This window comes from Peromyscus maniculatus, chromosome 18 (assembly GCF_049852395.1).
Source record: "Peromyscus maniculatus bairdii isolate BWxNUB_F1_BW_parent chromosome 18, HU_Pman_BW_mat_3.1, whole genome shotgun sequence".
NCBI classification, from domain to species: domain Eukaryota; kingdom Metazoa; phylum Chordata; class Mammalia; order Rodentia; family Cricetidae; genus Peromyscus; species Peromyscus maniculatus.
Window position 1 is genome coordinate 31,440,444 of NC_134869.1, and position 27,183 is coordinate 31,467,626.

Genomic DNA, 27,183 nt, shown 5'->3' on the forward strand with positions numbered 1-27,183 from the left:
GGGCCCACAGTAGTTGGACAATCACTAGAATGCTTTCTGATGTGGTCACTCATACAGAAATGACTTCTATAATGCTATAATTGGTCTACGACAAATGGAAGATGATTAGGAGGCTTGGGCTCCTGTTTGATTTTTTTCCACGTGACACTACTTCTAAATGTGAAACACCCTACACGTACACTTTAAGCAAACGTTGAGGTGAAGTTTCCAGTTGACACATTAAGTTTATTGGTATGGCTAGTGAAATGTAAGTCTAAAAGTAAGTTTATTAACAAAACCTTCCAAAGCTATTTCGTTAATGAGAAAAATGATATGTGTGTGCTCATTTCTTCCTCATCTACTCTACCTTACACATCTACTATAGTATTTTATTTTCAAATATATAGTTTCACCATTAACCAAAGGAGGAATCAATCCATTTCTGTCATGTCTTGGCATATTGCATCTTCATATTTTATAATAAAATCTAGAACTCAGAATCCATGTATTAAAATTTCTGTTTAAGGAAGCAGATGGAAGACACCACTCCTCATTTTTACCAGTTTAAGCATGGAATGTTTTTAGACAAAAGCCCTGTTATCGTCCAGGACTTAAATAACACTAGAAGCCATAGGAAAAGTTGTAGTTTTTGAATGATGCTACTATATTTTAGCACTTCTGTATTCATGCATAGCACAGACACCCATAGTTAGAATGAGGGGACATATACGTGGTTTAACAAATTAGTGCCTTAAATGTCACCACTGAGATCATGAAAAAAAATGCTTTTGATAGGGATGATTCATTTAAAGTTAGGTTATATAAAGGTGCATGCTGCTACAGAGGTTTTTGAAGTTTAAAAAAATATACTTTTATAAATTAAGCTTGCATCCACCCAAAACAGGCTCATATTTTCTCCAGCAAGACCTGCTCTCTCTCTATTTTTCCCTCAAAAGGTTATTATATAGTAATAATTGTTATTAGTTTCAGTCTGACTTAAATATTTTTTATTTAGAAACTTATAGTGTTCACACACACACACACACACATATAAACTTTCATTATACATTCATCTTTTGATGCATGTCTAGGTTGATTATGGTTCTTTGCTACAGTGAATAGAGTAGCAATAAACATGGGTGCTCAATTGTCTCTAGGATAGGGTATGGAGTTCTCTGGGTATGTGCCCAAGAGAGAAATAGTTAGGTCATATGGTAGTCCTATTTTTAGTTTTGAATATGATTTGAAGAAATGTGAATACAAACCAGAATATTTAATAATAAAAATTTCCATCTTTTTGGATGTACTACATCTAAAAAGGTAACATAATTCTTACATAGTTACTATTAAGAACAGGGGAGCTGGGCGGTGGTGGAGCACGCCTTTAATCCCAGCACTTGGGAGGCAGAGGCAGGCGGATCTCTGTGAGTTCGAGGCCAGCGTGGGCTACCAAGTGAGTACCAGGAAAGGCACAAAACTACACAGAGAAACCCTGTCTCGAAAAATCAAAAAAAAAAAAAAAAAGAACAGGGGAAGAAACGTTCTTTTATCTAGTTTAATGAGAAAGGACTTGTTTTCAAAGAACAAGATTTATGTATTTTTTAAACTTTCATATAAATGTATTATATTTTATGGGGCTTGAAATAATTCTACATTAAGAAATATATTTGCTTAACTATTTCAAGTAAATTTATAGCTTTTAATGCATTTTTATTAAAAGAAGGTAACCTTGTACCACCTGAAAATGCAAGTAATAGAATTCATTCAGTAGAAATAAGTTTTAAGGCAAATCTTGTTTTAGTTCTGACATGCAATATTCTTTACTCATAACTATCATCTTACTGAAGTCTGCTGCTTCAGACATATAAATAAAGCTGTGAAAATTATGTTAATTAGAGGAACGAGGCAACCTGTATAAATTATTTAAATGTCACAGATTATGTGGCTACCAATTTAATCAACTGCATTTCATATTCTACTATCATAATGATTTTACAATATTTTATAATCAATGTAAATTAAAATATTTTCACTTCAAATTTCAGTATTTTTGCCAGTTAAATGGACAGTGATGGGAAAATGTTTCAAGAAACTGTGGTATTTGCTATTGTGAGAAATTTAGTAATATGCTACACATTGATTCAATAATTTTACATTCACTTAAATATTCAACAAAATACAGATATCTGAAAAAGAGAAAAAAAATGAAGCCAAAGAGATATACAGTATAGCATTATGTGTAATCATAAAAGTGTAAAAAGAACTTAGTTTCATAATAGAAATAAAATATTTAAAGGACAAGGAAAAAGATAAAACTGCTTTTAAGACAGAATTAAGAGAAAACTGTAGCCCATAAAACACTTTACTGAGTCAACAATACAAACTGGTTTCAAAAATGGACAGTAATATTCAATCACAAACTGGTTAAGGATGTAACATGTTTAAAGTGTGTGTGTGTGTGTGTGTGTGTGTGTGTGTGTGTGTGTATTTTTAGCTAGTATGTGAGTATCTTAGAGTTCCTTTCTACAAACTTAATGATACAGATAAAATATTGACTATGTCCCCTTAATAGAATAAAACATGACATTTACAAGCTACTGTCACTATAAAACAAAGAACTGTTTTTCAGTAACATTTTTTTTATAGGTATGAGTAAATGCTGAACTTGCGAATGAATGATACAGTGTATGGAATAAACAAGCTGGTAATATAGACAGTTGTTAGCATTATCAAATATAAAAATGCATACATACTTGGATATCATGCACTTTAAAATACTAAGAAGAACAGTAGGTTGCTTGCATCAGCATGACACAAGCCCCTGCGTGGTGTGCACACTACAGAGATGTAAGCGGGTAGGAGTTTGCATCAAAATCCTACAGGAACACTGACATATACCTAGTGTGTCTAGCATGGGTGGATATGTCACCAGGACTGTACATTGCAAAATTAGTGGTTATATTGCTTAGAGAAAGCAGCACAGAAACTACTTACTGTTTTGTATTTTTCTTTTCCTTTTGAGATTATAATATAATGACATCATTTCTCCCTTGCCTTTCTTCCTTCTAAACCCTTCCATATAAATCTCTTCACTCTTTCAAATCCATGCCCTAGATAGATAGATAGATAGATAGATAGATAGATAGATAGATAGATAGATAGATAGATAGATAAAGATATAGATGTCTGCTCAGTCTGTATAATGTTACTTGTATATATGCTTCCAGGGCTGACCATTGGTTTTATTTTATATTTTCTATACAAAATATTTTCATCATTTATGCATTATTTGTCTCATGAGAAGTGGTTATGTTAAAAGAACAAGATTTGCCATTTTAAATTTCAATCTGAATATGTTGTATGTTACGGGGCTTCCCTTTTAAATTACAGTTGAACTGGAATAATTCTCAAGCAAAAGATATCTCATCAGTTGCAGTACTAATGCAATCAATCAGTTTGATCTGAATATATCCATAGGTTGTTTTTTCTTTTAAGTGGTCAGGTTAAAATTTTTGCTTACTTTACCACAATATTTCCTAAGCTCCGAGCTTTCAGTTTTTGCATGTTGTCATCCAAAATCATAACTATAAAGAAAAATATGAACACAAATTTAAATACAATTTTACACACAAATACTAACTCACAAACTTCAAATATTTTCCCATATTTTCTAAATTCAATCTTAAAGTTTCTAGGTCAAAATATTGTTTATATTCCTGTAAGACCATGAAGATATATTAGTAAGCTCAACTATTTTTTTTTATAAAAGTATAAAAGGCCAGGCATTTTACGTTTAGCAAGATAGTAAATTTCCCCAGAACCTTCCTAAAATAAAAATGTATATTTAACAGCCCAACAGACTTATTTTTTTATGGTTATGTCCATGTAAGAATATTAACCATATGTTTATCTTCCATAAACTAAAGGATGCAGTTTAAAAATACTGCCAAATATTCATACAATAAAAATGAAGTAAGCATATCCATTTGTGAGATGTAAATTAACTAAATTTATGTTTCCAGATATTATTCCAATATTTTCTGTGATGTCCTGATAAAATATGGAAAGTGTTCAATAGTAAATCTAGGGTCCACATTATAGTGTATCAATCACAAAAATGAATTATAATCATCTAGGTTCTTTATGTAAATTCCTTGCATTGCTTTATTCATGTAGGCCATTCCTAAGAGCTATCAGAAGACTCTAACCCAAGATTAAATTAATCACCTGTATTTTTTCACAAAGAAAGGCTTTCTTTCCTTTCCCAATGTAACTTGCTTTTTTTTAACCATAATCCTTTGTATTATGTTATGCTTTCAAAGTTCTGTATAACCATAAAACAAACCAAAAATATATCAGTCATAAAGTCCCTGATTCCTCAACTACAGAAGTGTAATCCTTCCTCTGGAAACCAGTGGTTTTCGGACAATGAGGACTTTCTGTATTAAAGTGAGACATCAAAGTTTCACTCTTTCTTACAACTGGGTATAAAAATGTACCAGATACACTAAGGGGAAAATGTGTTTAACATCTCCCACAATTGGCAGCCCCGAAAAATGCCTCAACACAAAGCCAGTTTTCTGATCAAAGAAAGAGGATGACAACCGTTCACATGAGGGATCCATGGCAGAAGTTCAGACTTCACAGAATTATGAAACAGATATCTGCCTACCATAAAAAATCCAACACGACTGTCTAAACATGAGCTGAACAAGGACAACAGCAATAGATGTGCTAAAGTGGACAGAAAGCTTATGAAGCTTCAAAGATATATAAAGAACTGCAGATAACTAAGCACACTGAGAGTAGGAGAAATAGTCTTGCCCAGAAAAGAGCTCATACATTGGTTATCCAATTCCAAGTGGTCAGCCTTGGAAAAATACCCGTCTTAGGGTTTCTATTGTGGTGATGAGACACCATAACCAAAAAGCAACTTTGGCAAGAAAGGGTTGATTTTGCTCACAGTTCCATAACGTTTCATTATATAAAGCAGTGAGGGCAGGAACTCAGGCAGGTTAGGAACCTGGAGGCAGGAGCTGATGATGCAGCAGCGGCCATGGAAGGGTGCTGCTTACTGGCTTGCTCCACATAGCTTGCTCAGCCTGCTTTCTTATAGAACTCAGGACTACCACATTAGGAAAAGCATCACCCACAATGGGCTGGGCCCTTCCCCGTTGATCATTAATAAAGAAAACACCCTACAGCTGGATCTTATGGAGGCATTTCCTCAATTGAGGCTCCCTCCTTTCAAATGACTCTAGTTTGTGTCAAGTTGACATAAAACTAGCGAGTACATAACATTAAGCAGACTACCCCTGAAATTGGTTTTTCCTCATGAATATAGTAGACAAAATTGTGTCACCTTATGTAAATTACATATAAAACCTTTATATATTAAATACATATAAGTATGTATATGTATATCATATAACCTTTATGCCTTATTTCCCTTTTTTGCACAGTGAATGTCTGAATCTATATCAATTTAATTTCCCTGGCTTCTCTGAAATGTTTGTGGCACTAACAGCTGATATTTTATTACATATTTTGTGTTGTGGGGCCTGTGTGACTGCTTGGTTGTATAACATCACAACTCACCAGACCAAGAAAGCCATACAATTATAATAGGCATTTAAAATTAAGAGAACTGAACATTAAAAAAAAGTAAAAATTTTACAATTAAGGACGGGAGTCCCATAGAAATTATTTGGCTATAACAGCAACTTATAGTAGTATATAAATAAAATAAATATGAAAAATATAAAATATAAAAATCAAATATTGAGAAGATATACTATTGTTATATAAATCCCATAGTAAAGAAATATTTCTCTAAAATCTTTTACTTTGCATTTAATTTTAGTCAACAAGATTGAAAAACCTTTTCACCATTCTTAAAAAGCATTGTGGAAGCACCTACCATTTTTTTTCTTAATGAAGCAAGGAAACAAAGACAACCACAATGATTTGTGTGTTCTTAAAACTAAAGGACTCAGTTACTGTAGCAACAATGTCCAGTCTCTATGTGGGTGCTTCAAGTTACTCATCTCTAAATACGTACAACATCTACAGACTAAATATGCATCATCAAAAGATGAAATGATGAATGTAAGTACTGGGTACTTCACAGTCATTCATTTCAGACCCATATCCCCAAAAGACTCTTCAAAGTCACATCTTCTTGATTGTTTTAGTTATCCAAAAGAAGGCATTAGAAGACCATAGCATTATTTTTCATCACAAAAACTGAAGAATTCATTTCTAATATATGACATTCTTAAAAGCAAGTACCTTTTATACAATAGGTACAAGAAAATACCAAATTCAGTAACAGGGCACATTTCAAATTGCCAGTATCATGACTTACCATTGTATCCTGGAACACATTTTCCTGCTTGCCCTGGTGGAGGTGTTTTGGAGTTGCCCAGTCCAATACATGATGCTGTTATCGGAGATCCAGTCTCTGAGGGGAAAGGCATGGCTTATCACTTACTGCTTCAGCACTGAGTTATGTTTCTTTAATACTTGTACACAGTTCCATTAGTACTGGACCTAGATTAGATTGTCTCATAATTTCATCTCATTAGGAATAGAGTCAACTCTACCTGCACTCTAGTATTTAAGATACTTAGCTCGATGGTCACTGCTACAGATCTGTAACGTGAAATCAGAGCCATACTTACTATTTAACAGAGCTCACAGATACACTTATATCACAATAAAAATCAGAGAAATCCCCAGAACAGTATTAAGAAGTGAAAACAACAATATTTGGTGCATTCATAGTTTTAAAACTAAAAGATATATTTAGAGTAATTCATATGGTGTATTTCTCCTAAAGAAAAGAAAGGACTATGGGATTAGGGATGAGTCAGGAGATGGAAGAATGGAAAATTATATAACCTTAAAGTCTTCACAACATTGGCTAAAAGATAAAAAAGCAATAGAAAAGATATTCCTTCTGGAGTCATCTAAAGTTATTATGTTTTTTTCAATATACAGCTTATTTGTGTGCTTTATTCCTGGTAGTTTTAACTTGTCTGGAGAACCTGCATCTTGAGCTAAGGAACTGTATTAAAGGGTCACAGCACTAGGAAGGTTGAGAATCACTGTTCTAAGGTTTAAGATACTAGGCATGTGTCTCTTGTAAAGATAATCAGTAACCAGGACCAGATGTTTCTGGGGCTTAAGAGAAAATTCAGAAATATTTTTAGCATATCTAATCTCATTTTTTTTTCATAAAATGGCATTTTGTGTCCATGAAATACTCATCTTATTTCTATTTCCCCTACTGTACAATCAATACAGAGAGAAATGATTGGAAAGACTAACAGTGTTTTCTCCTTCATAGTTTTGAAAACATAGTCACTTCAACTACCACTCATAAATGATATGAGAGATAACCAATAAAAATGATAAGAAGTACCCTTGCAGAGTTATGAGCTTAAGGAAGGGAACACAGGATGCAGAAGTCCTGTGTTGTACATAAACACAACCTCACAATACACTGGGACACGTTAGGAAAGGGAAGAGATCTTTCTAGGTGCTTCTGTGTCTCCACTAGCACTTCAGCTGCTCCAATCAACCTAATTGAAAAATATTTGCTATCAAGTTTTGTCAAGATGGTCACTCTAATCAACTGGAGTTCAAACTTTCTACAGAGTTTAGCAATATAAGACCTGTGCAGCTTGTTAACAGACACTTCTAGAATCCAAGAAAGAATCAGCAATCTCTAGTGCCTACTAGAATATAGTACTTGTTTCATAAGATACTAACAAACAAACCTCATAACTAAGAACAACACAACTAAACTGTAACTGGTCCTATCCCAATATAGGATATTTTTATTTAATTAACTTTTTGTTCATTTTACATACCAACATAAGTTCCCCCTCCCTCCTCTCCTCCTGTTCCCTCCCCTGACTCCCATCTACCCTCTCCCCATCAATTCCTCAAGGCTCTGTCTCCATTCAGAAAGAGGCAGGCCTCCCATGGGCTTGAACAAAGCCTGGCACATCAAGTTGAGGTAGGACCAAGCTCCTCCCCCTGCATAAAGGCCCAGTGAGGTAATCCAGTATGGGAACAGGTTCCCAAAAGCCAACTAAGCACCAGGGACAGATCCTGATCTCAATGCTAGAAGTCTTACAAACAGAAGAAGCTACACAACTGTCACATACATGCAGAGGGCCTAGGTCAGTCCTATGCAGGCTCCCTAACTGTTGGTCCAGAGTCCATGTGCTCGCAGGTCAGCTATCTCTGTGGGTTTCCCCTTCATGGCCTAAACACAGAGCCTCCAGCTCCTACAATCCCTCCTCCCTTTCTTCAGTAGGATTCCTGGAGCTCAGCCCAGTGCTTAGCTATGTATTTCTGCATCTATATATTTCTGCATGTATAGTACCTGCTTCCATCAGTAACTGGATAAAGGCTCTGTGATGATAATTACGATAGTCACCTATCTGATTACAGGAGAAGGCCAGTTCAGACACCCTCTCCATTATTGCTGGGAGTTTTAGCTGGATCATACTTGTGGATTCCTGGTAGTTCCCCTGGTACCAGTTTTTTTCCTAACCTGGAAATGTCCCCACCTCATCAAGACTTCTTTTTCATAACTCTCCCCTCTGTCCAGCCCCTAACTCTCCTCCCACCTAACCTTCTCCCTCAAGTTCCAATCCCCATCCACCAACACAGTCCCTCGAACCCAGTTTATCCAGGAGATCTCTTCTGTTCCTCCTTCCCAGGGAAATCCATGCATTCCTCTTTAGGCCCCCATTGTTATCTGGCCTCCCTGGCCTTGTGGATTGTAAGTTGGTTATTCCTGTACTTTATCCTAATACCCACTTATGAGTGAGTATGTACCATGTTAGTTTTTCTGGGTCAGGGTTACCTCACTCAGAATGGTTTTTCCAAGTTCCATCCATTTTCCTGTAAATATGATGACATCATTATTTTTTACTGTTGAGTAATACTTCATGGTGTAAATGTACCGTGTTTTCTTTATCCATTCTTTGGTTGAGGGGTATCTAAATTGTTTCCAGGTTCTGGTTATTATGAATAATACCCCTATAAATATAGTTAAGCAAGTGTCCTTGTGGTATAATTGAGCATCCTTTGGGTGTGGTATAGTTGGGTCATGAGGTAGATTGAATCCCATTTTCCTGACAAAATGTGAGTGTTCCCCTTACACCATATCATCTTCTACTAAGCTGTCATCAGTGTTTATTTTTAATCTTTGCCATTCTGACAGGTGTGAGATGATATCTCAGAATCATTTTGATTTGCATTTCTCTGATGACTAAGGATGTTGGGCAACTCTTTAAGCATCTACCGACCATTTGAGATTCTTCTGTTGAGGATTTTCTATTTAGATCTGCACCCCATTTTTTACATTGGATTATTTGGTATTTTGATGTCTAGTTTCTTGAGTTCTTTATATATTTTGGAGATCAACTCTCTACCAGATGTGGGGTTGGTGAAGAGCTTTTCCTATTCTGTAGGCTACCATTTTGTCTTATTAATAATGTCCTTTGCCTTACAGAAGCTTCTCTTACAGCTGATAAACACCTTTAGTAATGTAGCAGGATACAAAATTACCTTAAAAGCACTCAGTAGCCCTCCTATATATATAAATGATAAATGGGCTGAGAAAGAAATCAGAGAAACAGTACCCTTTACAATAGGCACAAATAATCTTGGGGTAACCCTCACCAAACAAGAGAAAAACCTGTATGACAAGAACTTTAAATCTCTGAAGAAGAAATTGAAGAAGATTTCAGAATATTGAAAGATCTCCCATGTTCATGGATAGGTAGGATCAATATAGTAAAAATAGCAACCTTACTAAATGCAATCTACAGATTCAATGCAACCCCCGTCAAAATCCCAACACAATTCTTCACAGACCTTGAAAGAACAATACTCAACTTCATATGGAAAAACAAAAATCCCAGGATAGCTAAAACAGTCCTGTACAATAAAGGAACTTCCACAAGTATCACCATCCCTGACTTCAAGCTCTACTATAGATCTATAGTAATAAAAATAGCTTGGTATTGGCATAAAAACAGACATGTAGATCAATGGAATCAAATCAAAGACCCTGACATAAATCCACACACCTATGAACACCTGAGTTTTTGACAAAGAAGCCACAACTATACAATAGAAAAAAGAAAGCATCTTCAACAAATGGTGCTGGCATAACTTGATGTCAACAGGTAGAAGAATGCAAATAGATCCATATCCATCATCCTGCACAGAACTCAAGTCCAAGTGGATCAAAGACCTCAACACAAATCCAATTACACTGAACCTGATAGAAGAGAAAGTGGGAAGTAGCCTTTAAGACACTGGCACAGGAGACTACTTCCTGAATATAACACCAGTAGGACAGACACTGAGATAGACAATTAATAAATGGGACCTCCTGAAACAATACAGAATGGTTTTTTTGTTGTTGTTGTTGTTTGTTTGTTTGTTTGTTTGTTTGTTTGTTTGAGATGGCTTCACTATGTATACCTAGCTGGCCTGGAACTCTCTAGGTCAATGTGGACCAGGATGTCCTATAACTCACAGAAGTTCTCCTGCCTTCGCCTACTGAGTCCTGTGCATTAAAAGCATGTATCAGGAAGCCTTGATCACTGTAGAATCTTATAAGTGATGTCAGCACTCTGTTTTTCTCACTTCACATGGAAAGGGAGTGTTTAAGAACAAAACTTTCCTTAAATGGAAATGCAGGAAAGAATTAGAAAAAAAAAAACTTCATCACACTGCCCTGCATAAGAAGGTGACACATACATTTCCTGAAATGCTTATATTATTTTCTATTTATATTCTGTCAACCTTCAACTGTCTTGTATTATTATTATTATTATTATTATTATTATTATTATTATTAAAAAACTACTGAAAGCACATGTTCTATATAACTAATTTTACTCAGAATTTTAGATCACTTAAATGAAATAAAATTTATGTTTTGAACATTAGAATTTCAAATATCCTATTTAGCTAAATTTTATATTCATTTAGAGGACCAGAAAAAGAACTGCTGCTAATGATAGGCATATGATATGATCCAGGAAAAGGCAGTGATTAGGACTGTCAGGATAATAAGAAGTCTTAGACAGGAGCAAGAGGGATGAAAATAGATACCATTCTCTCCTAGTTTTCTTTCTTTGTAACTGTGACTATCTTGAGATGCAAAAACTTATCCTGTCATACCATCCTATCCACAGGTGTCCACCTGTCCTTACACATAGTCATGATGAACAAACTGTTGATCAAGCTGGCCCAATGGAAAGCAGATTTCTAGCTAGAGAAAGCCCCACCCCTGACCCTCTAGGATCCAATCCTTAAATGTGATCCCTAAGCTCCCCTTTGAAGATCTTCTGAAAGCATCTGCATCATGCTAAGGAAGCTATAATTAACTGACTAGCTGTTATCTAGGGAACCAGGAAATCCACATGTCACATTCTAATTAGGAAATAGCTACATTAAATAAACCAGAACATTATTTTTGAGCAAGAGAACTGGAAACAATGTTTGAAGAAATCTTTACAAAGATATGGAGCCTTAGAAATAAGATGCTCAGCATATTATTACATTAATTTGTGTGATAAGACACAATCAGGAAGCAGATGGCAAAAGACTAGAGACTGAAAAATGTGAGGACTATCCATTGGCATCTTTCCCTCATACTGCATTAGACACTAGTCAAGGGATGTCACTTAACTGCCTCACACTATTTTGTTGCACTGTGACTTATTATCCAAATAATTTTTCCTTAATATTTAGAATTCTTAAGAGAAAACAAAAAATGAGATATAATAGGCATATTTTAAATATGGATTCTGTTGTACTCAGAGCCCAGTTTAATTCCATTTAGTCCTACTATAAGATTGCAAAAGAAGTGTTGCTTTTGCACATTGCAAATGCTGAGACACAGTCAAAATACATGTCATTGGAATGTTAAACAGCCTGTCTTAGTTCACATGGTAATTTCAGAAGGTAAGATGAAGGTTATAGGCAAATTTGTTAACATTTGAGACTCTCAGGAAGAATCCATAGGGCAAGCAAGTAAAGAGAAATTGCCCAGATGGCTTCAATACAGAAAGAAAAACCCCGTTTCTCATATTTACAAGTGGGAATTGTGGTGGTACAAATTACCTAGAGTTAATGTTTATTGAACACTTGCTATATGATAAGGATAACTCATAGAACAAGATATACAATAACAAAATCACATAAATCTTCCATCAACGAGACAGACAATGGACAATAACACATAAATACAAAATATGGCATATTAAAGAATGACAAATGTCCAGGGAAGAAACAGTACATGAAGTGTCATTGAAGATGTTTAGCTTTACACAGATTGAGTATAAGAATGACCTTTCTCAGAAGACGGCACTTGAATAGACACCTAAAAGGAGTAAAGGCAGGAGACATACAGATAAAGGGCAAATATAGTAGGCAGAGACTTCAAGAGTCCTGGGGTAAGTTTATCCCCAGAGTGTTGGAGAACAACTGGCCAAGCAATGAACCTGAGCAGAATGAATGAGGGAAGGATTCATAGGAAACAAAGTCAGAGAGATCATGGGCAGGAAAATTAAATAAGTCCCCTTCAACATCTTCATAAGAACTTGACATTTAATCTGAGGGACCTTGTAACCTAATGCTGGAATCCGAACAAATTTTAGTGAATCATAACACTGAACATATAGTCTATTTAAATATTTGCATAATGTTCATGTTTCCATGTTTATTATTTATTTCCAGATGGATGAGAGAGAGGGAATGTAGAAGCAGATAGAAAGTATATTAGGGTATCTGGCTGATAGATTTCTGTGGCTTCTTAAAAATCCAGGGCCGATTACAGGAGAATGTATAAGACTGACAAAAGAACCAGTGTCCTTGGATGGGAGACAGGACATGGGTCACAAGGGTAGATGATTCACACAAACCAAAGATAATAAGTTTTATGTATATGTGAGTGTGTATATAAATTGCTGCATTTCTGGGATAAGCAATATAGCTCTGTGAGTAGAAAAGCATGTATGCAGCCCAACAAGTAAACTTACAAACACACACACACACACACACACACACACACACACACACACACACACTAATTTTAATAGCAAATTGTTGTATACCTGAAAAGCAGTTTGGCAATCCTTAAACAAGAACCTTAAAATGCACATATACATTGTCACATTTATTCCAGGGACATATACAAAGCAATATTTTCAGTTCATAGATACTTAATAACAAGAATATTTTCAACAATATTGTCTATGTCACAGTATAGAAGATTTCTTAATGTAGGAATCATGTCATATTAAAAAATAACGCAAAGCTATTCAAAGGCCAGAGATGAATGTTTACTAAAACAGAATGATTTTCAAAAAACAAGATTTACAAGAAAGTTACTAAATGAAATGTACATGTGATCTATTTTTTACATAAATATTATACATTGAGCAATATGGATATTTTATGTTTGCATAAATCTTGGCAAGACACATATCAAAATACTAAGAGAACTTATTTGTGCCTGGCTTTTAGTGAATGATCAAGAGTCCAGAGCACTACACCAACAGTTTGAAAGGTACCCACCATAGTGAGAAAATTGACTCAGATTCTTCCACACTCCTCCTACCAAGCAGTGACCATCTTGCATTAAGCTGGAGTCATTTGGGTTACTTTGACCAAGAATGAAGGAATTTTATATTAGTTCCCAGAACTGTGTCCCTATGCCACTATGTATGATGCATGGGCCAGTAACCTGAATCCACCAAGCTAAAAATGTGATGAACATACGTCACAGTCCTTGATGGGTGTGGCCTTCCATTTATCCTCAGGTGTGCTAGAAAGCCATATCAGGCTCTCTAGAAAGAACCATGCAGTATGAGAACTACCTAAGATGTATTTTCAATAGCATACGGAACACCAGATCCATATAACCATGAGATACGGTTCTTATTATTAAGTCACTAGTTTGGGAGGCAGCTTTTATGTAACTGCACGTAAAAGTGGAACATATCATTGAAAATACTACAAAAGCTTTTTTTTTTTCAAAATAAAATAGAGTAAGATGAAGCAAAAAATTTCATATTAAAGTTGTATGTGATAACCCAACAGGAAGAAAAGAGTCCCAAGAGCAGGCAAAAGAGTCAGAAACCTGCTCATTCTCATAGTCAGGAGTTCCATAAAAACACTAAGCTAATAGCTACAATATCTTTTCAGAGGACCTGTATTGTAATCTTCCAGAAAGAAAAAAAAACTGTGTGAATTAGATGTAGACATTTTACATTTTTGACCAGACAGAACCAGGCATTTTTCCCCTTTGGACCTTTCTTTCATGTCATTTGTCTCATCAGAACTAAACAACCCAGTCCTTTTCATATTGTCCCAAAGAAAGATTTTCAGACTGGCAAGTGCACACTTCTGACCTTTTAGACTTTAGCTCCCATTATTAAGATCAGAGCTTTTAAAAAAATAAATAGGAAGCCACAGACTGTAATCCCAAAATGAAAGTGAGAGAAAGAGACCTTGAAGATTTCAAACAAAGAAAGACTCTATGTACTTCCATTACATAATTTTCATTTCAGATAATGATATTCAAAGGTCTGTCATTCAATGTACATTTACAATAAATTAAAAAATCCCCATACTCAGCAATCAATCAAGCATATGATAGCAGTATGGCAAAGATGAGTAGATATGGAAGATGAGACCTACTTAAGTTACATTCAGAATTGAAAGGCCATAGTAATTGCTGACATTAAGAAGAGCAAGAGGAGATGTCTGTTAAACTCCAAGGATTTATTTCACAATATCAACCATCAGCATTAAATGTAAGTGATGGTCAAGAGAATGGGCAAGGTGGCAGGTCCAGTTGTGTGTCACGGAGTCCCTACTCTATCAGGAAACCTGTTATTATGTCCCTACCATGCCTCTGGAGACACTGTATTAGGCAATGTGGATTGAGAACTTGGCAGCAGATGCTCAAAGCTGAAGTTCTGGGAATAAATCAATTCAACAGGCTGGCTACTGCTGAGTCATATTAATCATAGCATCATGGTGGGCAAAGAGGCAATTTGTAAAGAAATCGTTCTCTCCACTTCTGAATCTTTACAGTGAGCTATAAATAACTTGAATGATGGTAGCAAGTAGAAAGCAGAAACAGTGAGCTGGACACTGGTGAAAGAAAATCAATTTAATCTCTGTGTTCCAGACACTGTAGAATTATGGTTTAAAATACTTAAATCAAAGCAATCGTATGGGATGCAGAGCACTCATTGGAGGTGTGAGACTGGTCTTCTCAGTACAATGTAGTTGGTTCAGTGAAGAATCCCACATGTAATCAGCAGCTCAGTTAGATAAGAAATGCTAAATTAATGATGGCATGAGATAAAGCACAGGAAGAAAGCATCCCAGACTACAGAGAACAATGAGAGCTCTGGTTCAAATCATAATGACTTTACAGAATTAAGTTCTGTATGGTTAGACGCTACTCTAACATTCTGAATTTTCATGATTTTGAAGTATTTTCAGGACAGGGTGTTAAAGATGGCCTTTTCTTTTTCTTTTCTTTCTTTTTTTTTTTTTATTAAGAGATTTTCTATTCATTTTACATACCAGCCACAGATTCCCCTCTCCTCCCTCATCCCACCCCCCCCAGGCTTCCCTCCCAATCCATGCCCCATTCCCACCTCCTCCAAGGCAAGGTCTCCCATGGGGAGTCAGCAAAGCCTGGTACATTCAGTTGAGGCAGGTCCAAGCCCCTCCTCCCTGCATCAAGGCTGTGCAAAAACCACCATAGGCTCTAGGCTCCAAAAGGCCGGCTCATGCACCAGGGACAGGTCCCCATCCCACTGCCTGGGGGCCCTCTAAACAGGTTAAGTGAAACAACTGTCTTGGCTATCCAGAGGACCTAGTCCAGTACCATGGGGGCTCCTCAGCTATTGGTCCACAATTCATGCATTTCCACTAGTTTGGCTGGTCATCTCTACATTTTCCCATCATGAACTCGGCCTTTCCTTTCATGTAAGATTATTCAAAAAAAGACAGGAAATATGAACAAAACATATTGTGTGTGGACTGACAGGTAGAGCTCTTACATTCTGTGCTTTCTGAATCTGGAGTACCTACAGGGAAGAATGGTAAAGGTGATCCTTACAGCTATGAAAGGTTAGTCATGGTAAGAAAAGAAAATGGAACTAATAATTATTGTATTTTGATAATAAGCTGGGAATTGTTATGGTTTCTGTAAACATTTCGTTTCATTAAAAGCTTTCTAGGAAGCCCAATGGGAAAGAGCTGAGCAGAATATCAAGGACTTGCCTGTTGCTATAGAGTTAGTGGTAGGAACTGGGATTTAAACACTTTCCTATTAGGATTCAGCATCACCTTCTATTCCCCACCTTGCCTCTCCTAGGAGCATCGCCACCTGTCCTTCTCTAAACGAAGATTGACAGTAAAGAGTACCTGGAGTGATTCTCTTGGGCCCCTGGGCTAAAACAAAGGGTTGTGTGACACAGGAGAAAACAAATTTCCAGATCAAGATTTCTCAAGGAAAGATTTAGAAACCTTTGTTCTAAATCTGTGTTCTTGTGAAGATCTTTATAAACATGACACAATAGTAATCTTTGTAGGCTAGGTTATGATGGATCCTTGCCAAAGGCAGGAGAATTAGAGTACATGACATTTCAAAGAACAAGTCAGCAACAGTATCCATCAATTTCCTAATGCACTGTCTCTTTGCAATACATTATCACTGATATAGTAATGGCAAAAACAGTGATTTTAAGAAACAATTATACCTCTCAAAAGTAATTCCTGTAAATATGCTTTTAAAAACATGATTTCCTTTTTACACTAAAATATTATAAAGATAAAAATATATAATTCAGTAACTACTGCTTGGTTTGAGAATTCATTTATTTTTAGGTGGATTGACAAATTGTAACTAGTTACTCACTTTCAAAACAAGAGTCTTATCAAGCATGTCCTACATTTCACTAAAGATTATTCTTCCCATAAACAAAATTCACATAACTTATCTCTAAGCTCCTGTGTTTCAAATTATCAGTAAAAATCACCTACTCTCAACTAATGAAGACTGCTCTAAATGAGAGAAAATCCAGTTACCAGGCAACAACAGTGATGACATCAAGATTTTGTCTCTCTCTTACCAGATGGATACTGTCATCCTCTCTAGATGCACATTACTGAGGTGACAGGTCATCTGCACAACTGCTTTTCCCCAGCCACAACGTATCATGCTATAATATCTAAAAAATCTTTTCTTTGAAGGAAAAGTGAGATGAAACTATTTTGAATATGAAACTGTGAAAGACAAAGTTGTAACAGCCATTAGAAATTCAATCATATTTTCCCAAGGCTTTTTGCATTCTAATTTTGAAAATACAGCAGAGAATCTTTTTAACAATACAGTCCATGGGCAATGGCACTATTGTTCCAGTCCAATCCAGTCTTTCAATTACACATTGTGCACTTGCCTGTTCATATGCTGTTCTTGTGTTTACTGGCATATACTCTGAAGAAATGTTCACCTTAGCATAAATAGTAAGACTAGGGTAAAACCCAGACACAGAAAGTAGCAAAGTGTTAATTAGACAAATTTAGAAAGGAGCCCTCATTATCTATATTTATATTTTATGCAATTATTTATGGATACCAAAACATAGACTAGTTGCAACTGATATTCAATATCCAGAGAAGAGGTTTTTAAACAATGTCTTCAAGGTAAAGTTACCAAAAAGACACTTCACTCATCGCTGGGTCTGCTCAATGGAGCCTCTTCTGTTTTAAGTCTGAGAAGGTATTGTGCAGAAAAAGTTAAAAGACTTCTCAGGGGTACAACCTACATACACACACACAAGTATGTTTAAACTGTAGGAAAGTCATTCATGTAGCAAAGTGGTAGAGTGGAGGAAAATGGGGAATAAGAAGAGCTGTGAAGCTTTAGAAGCTGAATGCCAGGAAGGAAGAAAATTACCTCTAATAGACTAAATTTAAAATGATAGACTCGCAGGCTGATGCCCATTGTCAATAAGTAGGCCAACCTATACAGGTGCAGGCACAGTATCTGACAACACAAGGGTGAAAAAGAAGAAGAATTTAGAAAAAAAAAAAAAAACCAAGTGGCTCATATGTTGATGCATTATCGATCAAACCCTTAAATATTAGCTAAGTAATTCAATGCATATATGAGAAATGAAACAGTGCAATTGGGTCGGTAACATTTCCCACAGAGATCTTTGTTTAGCATATCTGTTAATAAACTGCAGTGAATTATTCTCTTGTGTTGGTTTGCTTCTTATAAGTAAAGATGCATTGATTTCTTAAAATGTAAAAAAACAAAACAAAACAAAAAAACACTTGGTCTAATGAATCTTCTGTTCATTTTCTTAAGGCTAAGGGTGTGAATCCTTATTGTCATGGCCTAGTCTCAGGAAGTATACTCTACTTGTCTTAGTTACTTTCTCCTGCTGTGACAAACACCAGGAGCATGGAAACATGAGAGAAAGAATTAGATTATGGTTGTGGTGTCTGAGGGTTCGAGACCATGATGGCAGAGTGAAGGCATGCTTCCAGAAACATCTGAGAGCTCACATTGCAAAACCATGAGTAGGAGGCACAGGAGGCATGCTGGAATTTGTTCAAGTCTTCTGAAACCTCAAAGTCACAGTGATACCTCTCCTCCAACAAGGCCACACCTCCTAATCCTTCCCAAACATTTCCACCAACTGGGGACCAGGTATTCAAACATCTGAGCCTTTGATGACATTTTTCACTCAAACCACCACAGTACTGAGCTGGGCAAAAATACATTAATCACTTTAATTACTTTTTATATCCTTTAAAAATATGCTAGCAGTGTATGGGCATCATTTAGAGAAATGGTCTAAATGAATGCGCTGTCATGTCTGAAGATTGCTGGAGCATTTTAGCCTCTAGTTTAATAAAATCCAGAGTGATCAAATTCTTTCTCAAAGGAAGAATATTTAGGCTGTATAAAGACTGCAGTTACTTTAGAATTTCAACTGCAATTTAAACTCTAGCGGTTCAATAAAATAGGGTGAGAAATACTCTAATTACTCAAAATATAAGAACTCAACAAAGATGGCTGGAGGCACATAGAGTAAAATCGATAATTTCAATTACCACCAGTGTCTATTAGGTGCCTATCATTTTCTCACTGAAATTATTTCTTAGGAGTTTTCAAATGCAAGGAAGAATTTTATTCTTCCATTGACATGATGAAAACAAAATAAGCAAATGTTAAAAATCATCTAGGAAAGCTCAGGAGGTGGTGATTAGCACATTTCAGTTATGCTGTAATTCCCTAGACATCAAAACAATTAAAACATTTTCCGTATAAATACTGTATCTCCTGATGGGAACAGGACAAGTGTAATCCAAGCAACTAGAAAGACCCAAAAACTTTGATCGAGGCTGTTCACTAAGGTGACCTTTACAGAGTTAGTACAGAACTTGAATGTTACAAAGTTGAGGTCATTTGTTCCTTTTTTAAAGATTTGTTTAGTTTAGTTTAGTTTATATGTATGAATGTTTTGTATCAGATCCCCTGGAAGCTGAGTGACAAGGTGTTGTGAGCCACCACATTGGTGCTAAGAATTGAACATGCCTCCTTGCAAACTCAGCAAGTCCTCTCGAACACTGAGCCATCCCTCCAGCCCAGTGGCCATTGTTTTTAATGTGACAACAAACGGAAAAAAAGTTTAAAAAAAAAAAAAAAACCTCAAAAATAAGAGCCTGAAATGTTTTGTTGTGATCATTTGTAAAACAATATCATGTTTTATAACAAGTGGGGAATAAAGATAGAGGGAAGAGAGAGAGGAAAGTGAGCCTTACAAATGGACAGATTTGAAGGGTTAGTCTGAAATGTAAGGGAAATTTTTTTTTAGACCATTTTTTTCTTAAGAACTTCCTTAACTCGTCTTGAGTCAGAAAAAGCAATTTTTGCAAAGAGCACCATTTACCACATGGACAGTCCTTTACTGTGAAAACTATGTTTCCTGTCTGGTTTCTGGGAAAGCTCCTTTTTGTATTAAAAACGACCTGTAACAATACAATATTTTATCTGGAGATTGTATAATTGAGGATAATGAACTTCAGATTGCTTCATTGTACACGAGATGCTATATTTTATCTATTCTTTTAAAATTGTGTTTATACACCTGTCTCCATATTTCTATGTTGAAAATGAAAAATTCAACAATCCAGCTGTTTTCAATCACCTTACAGATAAGTTACAGTGAAGATAAAACATTTAAGTGAATGGCAATTCAGTTTTTATCGATACTAATGAGTACAACCTTTCTAGACTTAGGAAAACAGATTTCTTCATTATAGCATTAAATGTTCACATTATTATAATTAAAAGCAAGAGCTTAATGTTTCAGTGGTCGTGAGCAGCAAAACATGTCCACTGAAGCACTCCTGTGAGAGAAGGAGGGACCGTGTCTATTTTCAGATACTCCAGAGATTACCTTTCAATTTGAAATTGTAGATATTTAATCAAACATCAAATAATATTGCTATTAATGCGTCAAAAAGGGGAATATTCATAACCAGGGTTTGTTGGTGCTAACATAAATTAGACATAAAGAAATAATATAGCAGGCCTGAGAGATGACTCAGTTGTTAGGAGTGCTCCCTGCTCTTCTGGAAAACCCAAGTTCTTTCCCAACACCCAAGTTAGCTGGCTTACAATTACCTGTAACTCCAATTCCAAAGGATCAGAAGCCTTCTTCTGGCCACTGCAGGCACGAATGTGTGCATGTACTCTGGCACATGCGCGCGCGCGCGCGCGCGCGCGCGCACACACACACACACACACATTGCACACATTTCACAAACATACATAAATAACAGAAAGTCATTTTTTTAAAAAAAGATGGTTATATAAATAGGTTGACTACAGCTGAAATCACAGAACCCAATAAATTGTATTCATCAATTTTTAAGTAACTTAATACATCCTTACTAATTTCAAATCACACACCACAATTTCCTAACCACTCATTTACACACATTTATTTATGCAATCAAAGAGCAAACTCGTGATTCTTTCACACACTTATTTATATGGAAGGCTCATTAAGGCTTATAAGTGTATAAAATATCAATTTCTAAGCACATCGTAAGAGAAGCCCTCTAGAACACTTGAGATTTACAACCAAGAAAGTCACGTTCTGGTCAAAGCTTACCCTTCTTAGAAATATTATCTGGTGTTTCCTAGCATGTTTCTCAGGAAGAGAAGCAAACCTCTATTTGATCAGTGAAACATAAGGATATTTATCAATGTGCTAAAAATATCAAGGCCTTTTCTAACTCAGTGAATTAATAATCACCCATTCATTTGTCTTTTTCTCCTGTGGATTTAATATTTCTTTAATACCACCTGTAGCATGAATCTTAAAAGGTCTTATTAATAAAAACAAACCTGGAGCCAGGTATTGGGGTGAACACTGAAAGATCAGAGAAACAGAACAAGCCACATCCAACCTCACCTTGCCAATTCCTCAGCTGATCTTGTTTCCTCTGACTGAAAGCCTCTGAGTCCTCATCCGAATGGATCTCAGCTGAACTGCTGCTAAAAGCTAAAAGCTTAAAAATCCTCAAGTTCCTGGTCCTCGTGCCTTATATATCTTTCTGCTTCCTGCCATCACTTTCTGCTATTAAAGGTGTGTGTCACCATGCCTGACTGTTTCCAGTGGCTTAGAACTCACAGAAATCCAGATGGATCTCTGTCTCAGGAATGCTAGGATTAAAGATGTGTGTGCCACTATTTTCTGGCCTCTATGTCTATGTAGTGGCTGTTCTGTTCTCTGACCCCAGAAAAGTTTGTTAGGGTCCACAATATATTGGGAGACACAATATCACCACAACCACTTTAAAAAAGAGAACTGTGGGTGCTGCAGAGAGGTCTCTTGCTTCTATTTTAGAATATCAGAGTTGGGTCTCCAGTACCCATACAGTGTAGCTCATAACTCCTTGTAACTGTTTAGTACCTGCACACATGTGTCCACACCCTCCAAATACATAAATACATGGCTAAAAATAAAATAAATATTTTTAAAAAGAATGAGAGCTGGCAAATGATAAAATTCAGTGTTGCTTTACACTTTAATGCAACATACAGTTTTGAAAGTAAAAGAGTAATTTTCTATGCTAATAAAGATCCTATTTATGGCTACATGGAATCATGGAGTTGGCCTGGTCTAGCCTAGTTGAGAAACTTGCATCATAGGTTTTTCATGTTAGCGTCCATGGCTCCATCCTGAGGCACTATTTGTCTTTTAGTTCCTGGGAAACTGAGGCACTCCCTCAGGCAGTGACGCATTCAGGCCACTTTGTATTTCTCTGTATGTTTCCTTAGAAGTCAAGGAAGCATGTGAGCTTAATGGGACTATTGGTCTTAGCCATTAATCTTGTGTACCCTATATCGCTTGCACACCCATCATCGTATCCTAGCAACTACTACCATATTGATCCTGAAAACCACCACTATATTCTGTTTCTTATAAAGGGTATAAAAGTCTGATTGCTCTCAATAAAGCTGTCACAGCCTCAGGCTTGCTGTGGAGAGTCCAAACCAAGCCTTGTTTAATTTCTCGACAGCCATATCAGGTGACCTTGGCTTGGTTAAGAAGGCACTGGCGCTTACATGTATCCATCTAACTGTCAGTTGATACCTGCATCATCTAGCAGTCAACTCTATTCTGGAAAAAAAAATTCTTCATTCTTGCTTCCAATTCATGCCTTACAAAAAAATGAAGAATTTTCCCAACTTCAAGTGATCTTCCTTAAAAGCCTGCATTCTTAAATAAAACTGTTCCTGTATCTTGCACAAAAGAAGCCAACATATTTTAAAATAAAGTGATATTACATAGATATATGTGTGCTGTGGGATGTTCTGTATGTCCTGTGGGAGCCCTTCTTGGGTTCTTTGTGGCGTTATCCAGCAGGTCCGCATAGAGGATGATTAGGACCATGGGCCTGAGTGCAGGTGTCTGAGATGGTCTGCACTTGGCTGTGCTGGGGGATGATCTGTATGTCAAGTTGTTCTGATTGATCAATAAATAAAACCTGATCGGCTGTGGCCAGGCAGGAAGGATAGGCGGGACTAACAGAGAGGAGAAATAAAAGGACAGGAAGGCAGAAGGACTGACTGCCAGCCGCCGCCATGACCAGCAGCATGTGAAGACGCCAGCAAGCCACCAGCCACGTAGCAAGGTATAGATTTATGGAAATGGACTAATTTAAGCTATAAGCACAGTTAGCAAGAAGCCTGCCACGGCCATACAGTTTGTAAGCAATATAAGTCTCTGTGTTTACTTGGTTGGGTCTGAGCGGCTGTGGGACTGGCAGGTGACAAAGATTTGTCCTGACTGTGGGCAAGGAGGAAAACTCAAGCTACATATGTGGTTAGCATTTTCAGAAATATGTATGTTTTATATGCTTTGGTGAGTTTTTTTTCATATTTCTGAAAGCGTTAACTACACTTTTTCCAGGTAAGGAAAACTTACTTAAAAGTTCACGCTATCTTCAGTGATGTCCAGGAAAACAACTTTAAAAGAACAATAGGGAAAACTTCAATACTACAAATACTCTTTGTTATAGATGTCATCATTTTTTTTGTTTTTTTTTTTGTGTTAAAATATGCTATATATTAAAATATATATAGTATTATTGTCTCTCCAAGTGAAGTCCTGTATTTTGAGTTCTTAAGTACTTAAAACTCTGCATACAGGTAGCCAATTTTCCTTTAGTAAATAAACCTACAGGAAACAGAAATCCCATTGTTTCCATCTGTATAGGGGGCAGGTCCTCTGCTCTGACCAGTTATTTTAAATTACATATTACAACAATGTAGAGAAAACATGTTTTTCCAAAGGCAACATCCAAGAAGACAACAAAATAGAATAATGGATAAAACCAAAACTATCTAAACTACCAAATATTAAATGTTAGCTTTAGTTTTCTACTTGCTCTTCTATGAGGAGTGCCAACATTTAAACATAATACCATCCACAAATGTGCATGGCTATATACATATCAATCCTGGGAATATGTAGTCAAGGGCAAGTGAGGGTGGCAGTGATTAGAAATGTCACATTTAATTTTAAATTATTGTTAAGAGCACTACTAATTTTCACCACAAAACTTGGATAATGTTATGCAAACTAAGAAAATTCAAGTATTGGGGACATTGACTTTACATTATTTAATCTATAGTTTGGTCTAATTTGCTGGACTGAGTAGAACTAACATGTGGAAGCCACTAGCCTACCCCATGGCTCACAACTATTTTTAGAGGGTTGGATAAAAATATATGAAAACTATAAAGATGAAATCTGATTCCAGATCACTGACTCACTCTCATATATATTCAAGCCATCCATATTTATAAAAAAAAAAGGAAAGGAAAAAGTAAGGTTTTTATTTTTCTTGTTCTCCTTTTCCAAAGCTTATATTTTATCTACCCAATATAAAATTCTGTTCCCAATGACCACTTATTATAAGGAAAACATATAATAACCAAACTTGTAAATGAATGATACCAGACTTTTATGAGACAAGGATCATGGAGTCTCCTATGACAGGCACCACGGTGCTTTAACAAGTACCATGGGAGCATTGTGCTGAGTGAATTCGAGACCGTAGAGAACACAGATGAGAGGTAAGGGCGTGTCAAAGCAGGGCAGGTGCTGCCTCTGCTCTCACAACTCCAAAGCCATGGGAATGTGGATGAGTTGAGGAAGGACAATGTGAGGTTTAGCAGTTCACTGCACACAAGAAACAAAGCCGAGGTAGTCCAAATGTCCTTAGTGGTGCGTATCCATGGCTAAGAGAATGGCCATGTCTATGTGACTAATGAAGACATTATAAGCAATATGACATGAAAGCATTCATTTCTGCTAAAACCAGAACTGTGAATCCTGATTAGCATGACTAAGAATTTCCCCCAGTCCACTCAGGGCTATGGAGGATTTCAGCAGTTTTTAGGAAAGGTTTAGGGAACAGTTACCTGTTTGCCACCAATGGTCTAGAACGGGGACTCTGAAGACCTTTTTGGACCATTCTAGGGTTTCCACATCACACCTTTCCCCAGCCACAAACAGTGTCTTGAACCTGAACATAAGAGAGACAGTAAGTTCCAAGTGTTCTCTGAAAGTTAAACTAAATAATTTCATTTATGTTTAAAAAAAAAATCTGTTGGTATCTAATTGGTAAAAAAAAAAAAAAAAAAAAAAAAATGGCCCTTTAGAAGAATACCATGTAATAGGACCATAAAGTAAATGAGTTGGGTGTACTCATATGTAACCACACGCAGTTCACAGTACTGAGATACTTCAAAAGCAGCACTCAGAACTACAGAGAAGCTGAGAAGGGCAATTGAGGTGACTTTATAATGTACCTGTCATATTCCTCTAATGATCAAACATGAAAAGCCTTCCTGCCTCAATATTACCCTTGCTAATTTTAACTCCTGATTTCCTTTCTTTATTCTTATGATGTACTCAGAAAATATGTTCACAAACACCCACAAAGATGGCAAATTTGATCGCATACATGATTCTTTCTCATGAGTTCCTTTAGGAGAAATTACTATGATTTCAAGAATGTATTTTCTCTAGTCTGAGAGAGACACACAGAAAAAGAAATGGCTAATAAAGAAGTATTACTGTAGCCTTTAGGTTCAAACAGACTCTTATTGCAAGGATTCTGGGTTACTGGAGGATGAAGGAGAATTAACATCACTGACAGCAAACAGTGCCCTAGAGTGGAAAGAACAAAAGAGAAAAATGGACTTAGTCTGACCCTGTTAGGGATTCATTGAAACAAAGGTTGTTTTTCTTTCATGGTCATTGCTCTCCTGGCCTGTCTGTCAGAAGAAAGAATGTGTGGATGAGCAGTCAATTCATTATCGTCCAAGGAAAAAATATTCAACAAACAAAAACCCTGCCTGCCCATCTTGAACAATGCAGTCTGCTACTGACAGTGTCTTACTGCTCTCTGAATTGATCAAATGGTTGCTAGAGTATTAAATAACCCTGCCTCTGTGATTCAGGAACATTCTGTTCCTATTTGCTATAAACATACATCTCCTCCGACAATACATTCATTCCTTCTTGTGAACATTCATCTTTATGACCCTGATGCTCAAGATTTGTTGGATTTTTAGACTCACAAAAACAAAAAGGGTGAGGAATGGAAGTTGAGGTGAGCAAAAATTATGTCAGTTTGACTGAATCTTGAAGCCAAGAATGCTGGGTTTTGAGAGCAAAATCATTGAAAAAGGTACATTGATATGAGGACAAAAATCTGGAATTGTTATTTTAGGAATGTTTTTGTGCGTAATATAACATAAAGGTTTTATACCAGCTACATGGATTTCACAGACTTAAGGAGTAAACTTGGGTTCCGTGAAGGGACAGCACAGCTGGGTATGAGATGGAGAAACAGGAATAGAGGTTCTGGGTCAAAACTATCTGAAGAATTAAGACAGGGCAAGAGAATAGTGGGATTACAGAATGGGAGAAACAAAAACAAGTGCAAGAAGACATATTAGGAAAAAAGCATGGAAGTTAGAGAAAAAAATTAAAATGATGGAAATGAAGGCAGAGTAAGGCAAACAGGGTAGGACTGTGAGACAGGACAAACAGAAATATAGTTGCATGTCTGTAACGAAGAACAACAGAGTGTAGGGGGCTGGGGAAACCTTAATATGGAAAGACACTGGTGAAATTGTGGTAGTGTTGATAGAAGATTTAATAATAAAATACTGAAAATTATTCAAGGAGAGTAACTATAAGAAAGTAAAAATGACTTGCTGGCTGAAGTCTCTAAAGGAAAGAGGGAAAAGGGGAAATCAGTGATTTAAACAAATGACATGGAGTTAATTAAAAATTGGGTTATTAAGCAGATTGTTCAAGTTATACTATCCCCCTTAACACTGAGAGCTGATCTTGGCCTCAAAGCTGTAGCTTGGCCTTCATAGGATGGAAAATAGTAAAAGTTCAATAATCAATCTACCTCAAGACCCAATGATACCACTCTTGTTCATATACCCAAGGCATGCTCCATCATACCACAAGGACACTTGCTCAACTATGTCATAGCAGCCATAGTATTCATATT

The 27,183-nt window shown here is 36.3% G+C and overlaps 1 protein-coding gene across 1 annotated transcript in view; it reads right to left on the reverse strand.

Annotated features, from left to right (window-relative positions):
• Positions 1–27,183, reverse strand: part of Acss3 (acyl-CoA synthetase short chain family member 3) — a 178,551-nt gene that overhangs the window by 23,921 nt on the left and 127,447 nt on the right. Inside the window, exons 9-11 of the mRNA XM_006983348.4 lie at positions 25,070–25,173; positions 6,347–6,442; positions 3,500–3,563 (exon numbers count right to left, since the gene is read on the reverse strand). Coding sequence (XP_006983410.2) covers positions 3,500–3,563; positions 6,347–6,442; positions 25,070–25,173 — 264 coding nt within the window. The remainder of the gene's footprint in view (positions 1–3,499; positions 3,564–6,346; positions 6,443–25,069; positions 25,174–27,183) is intronic.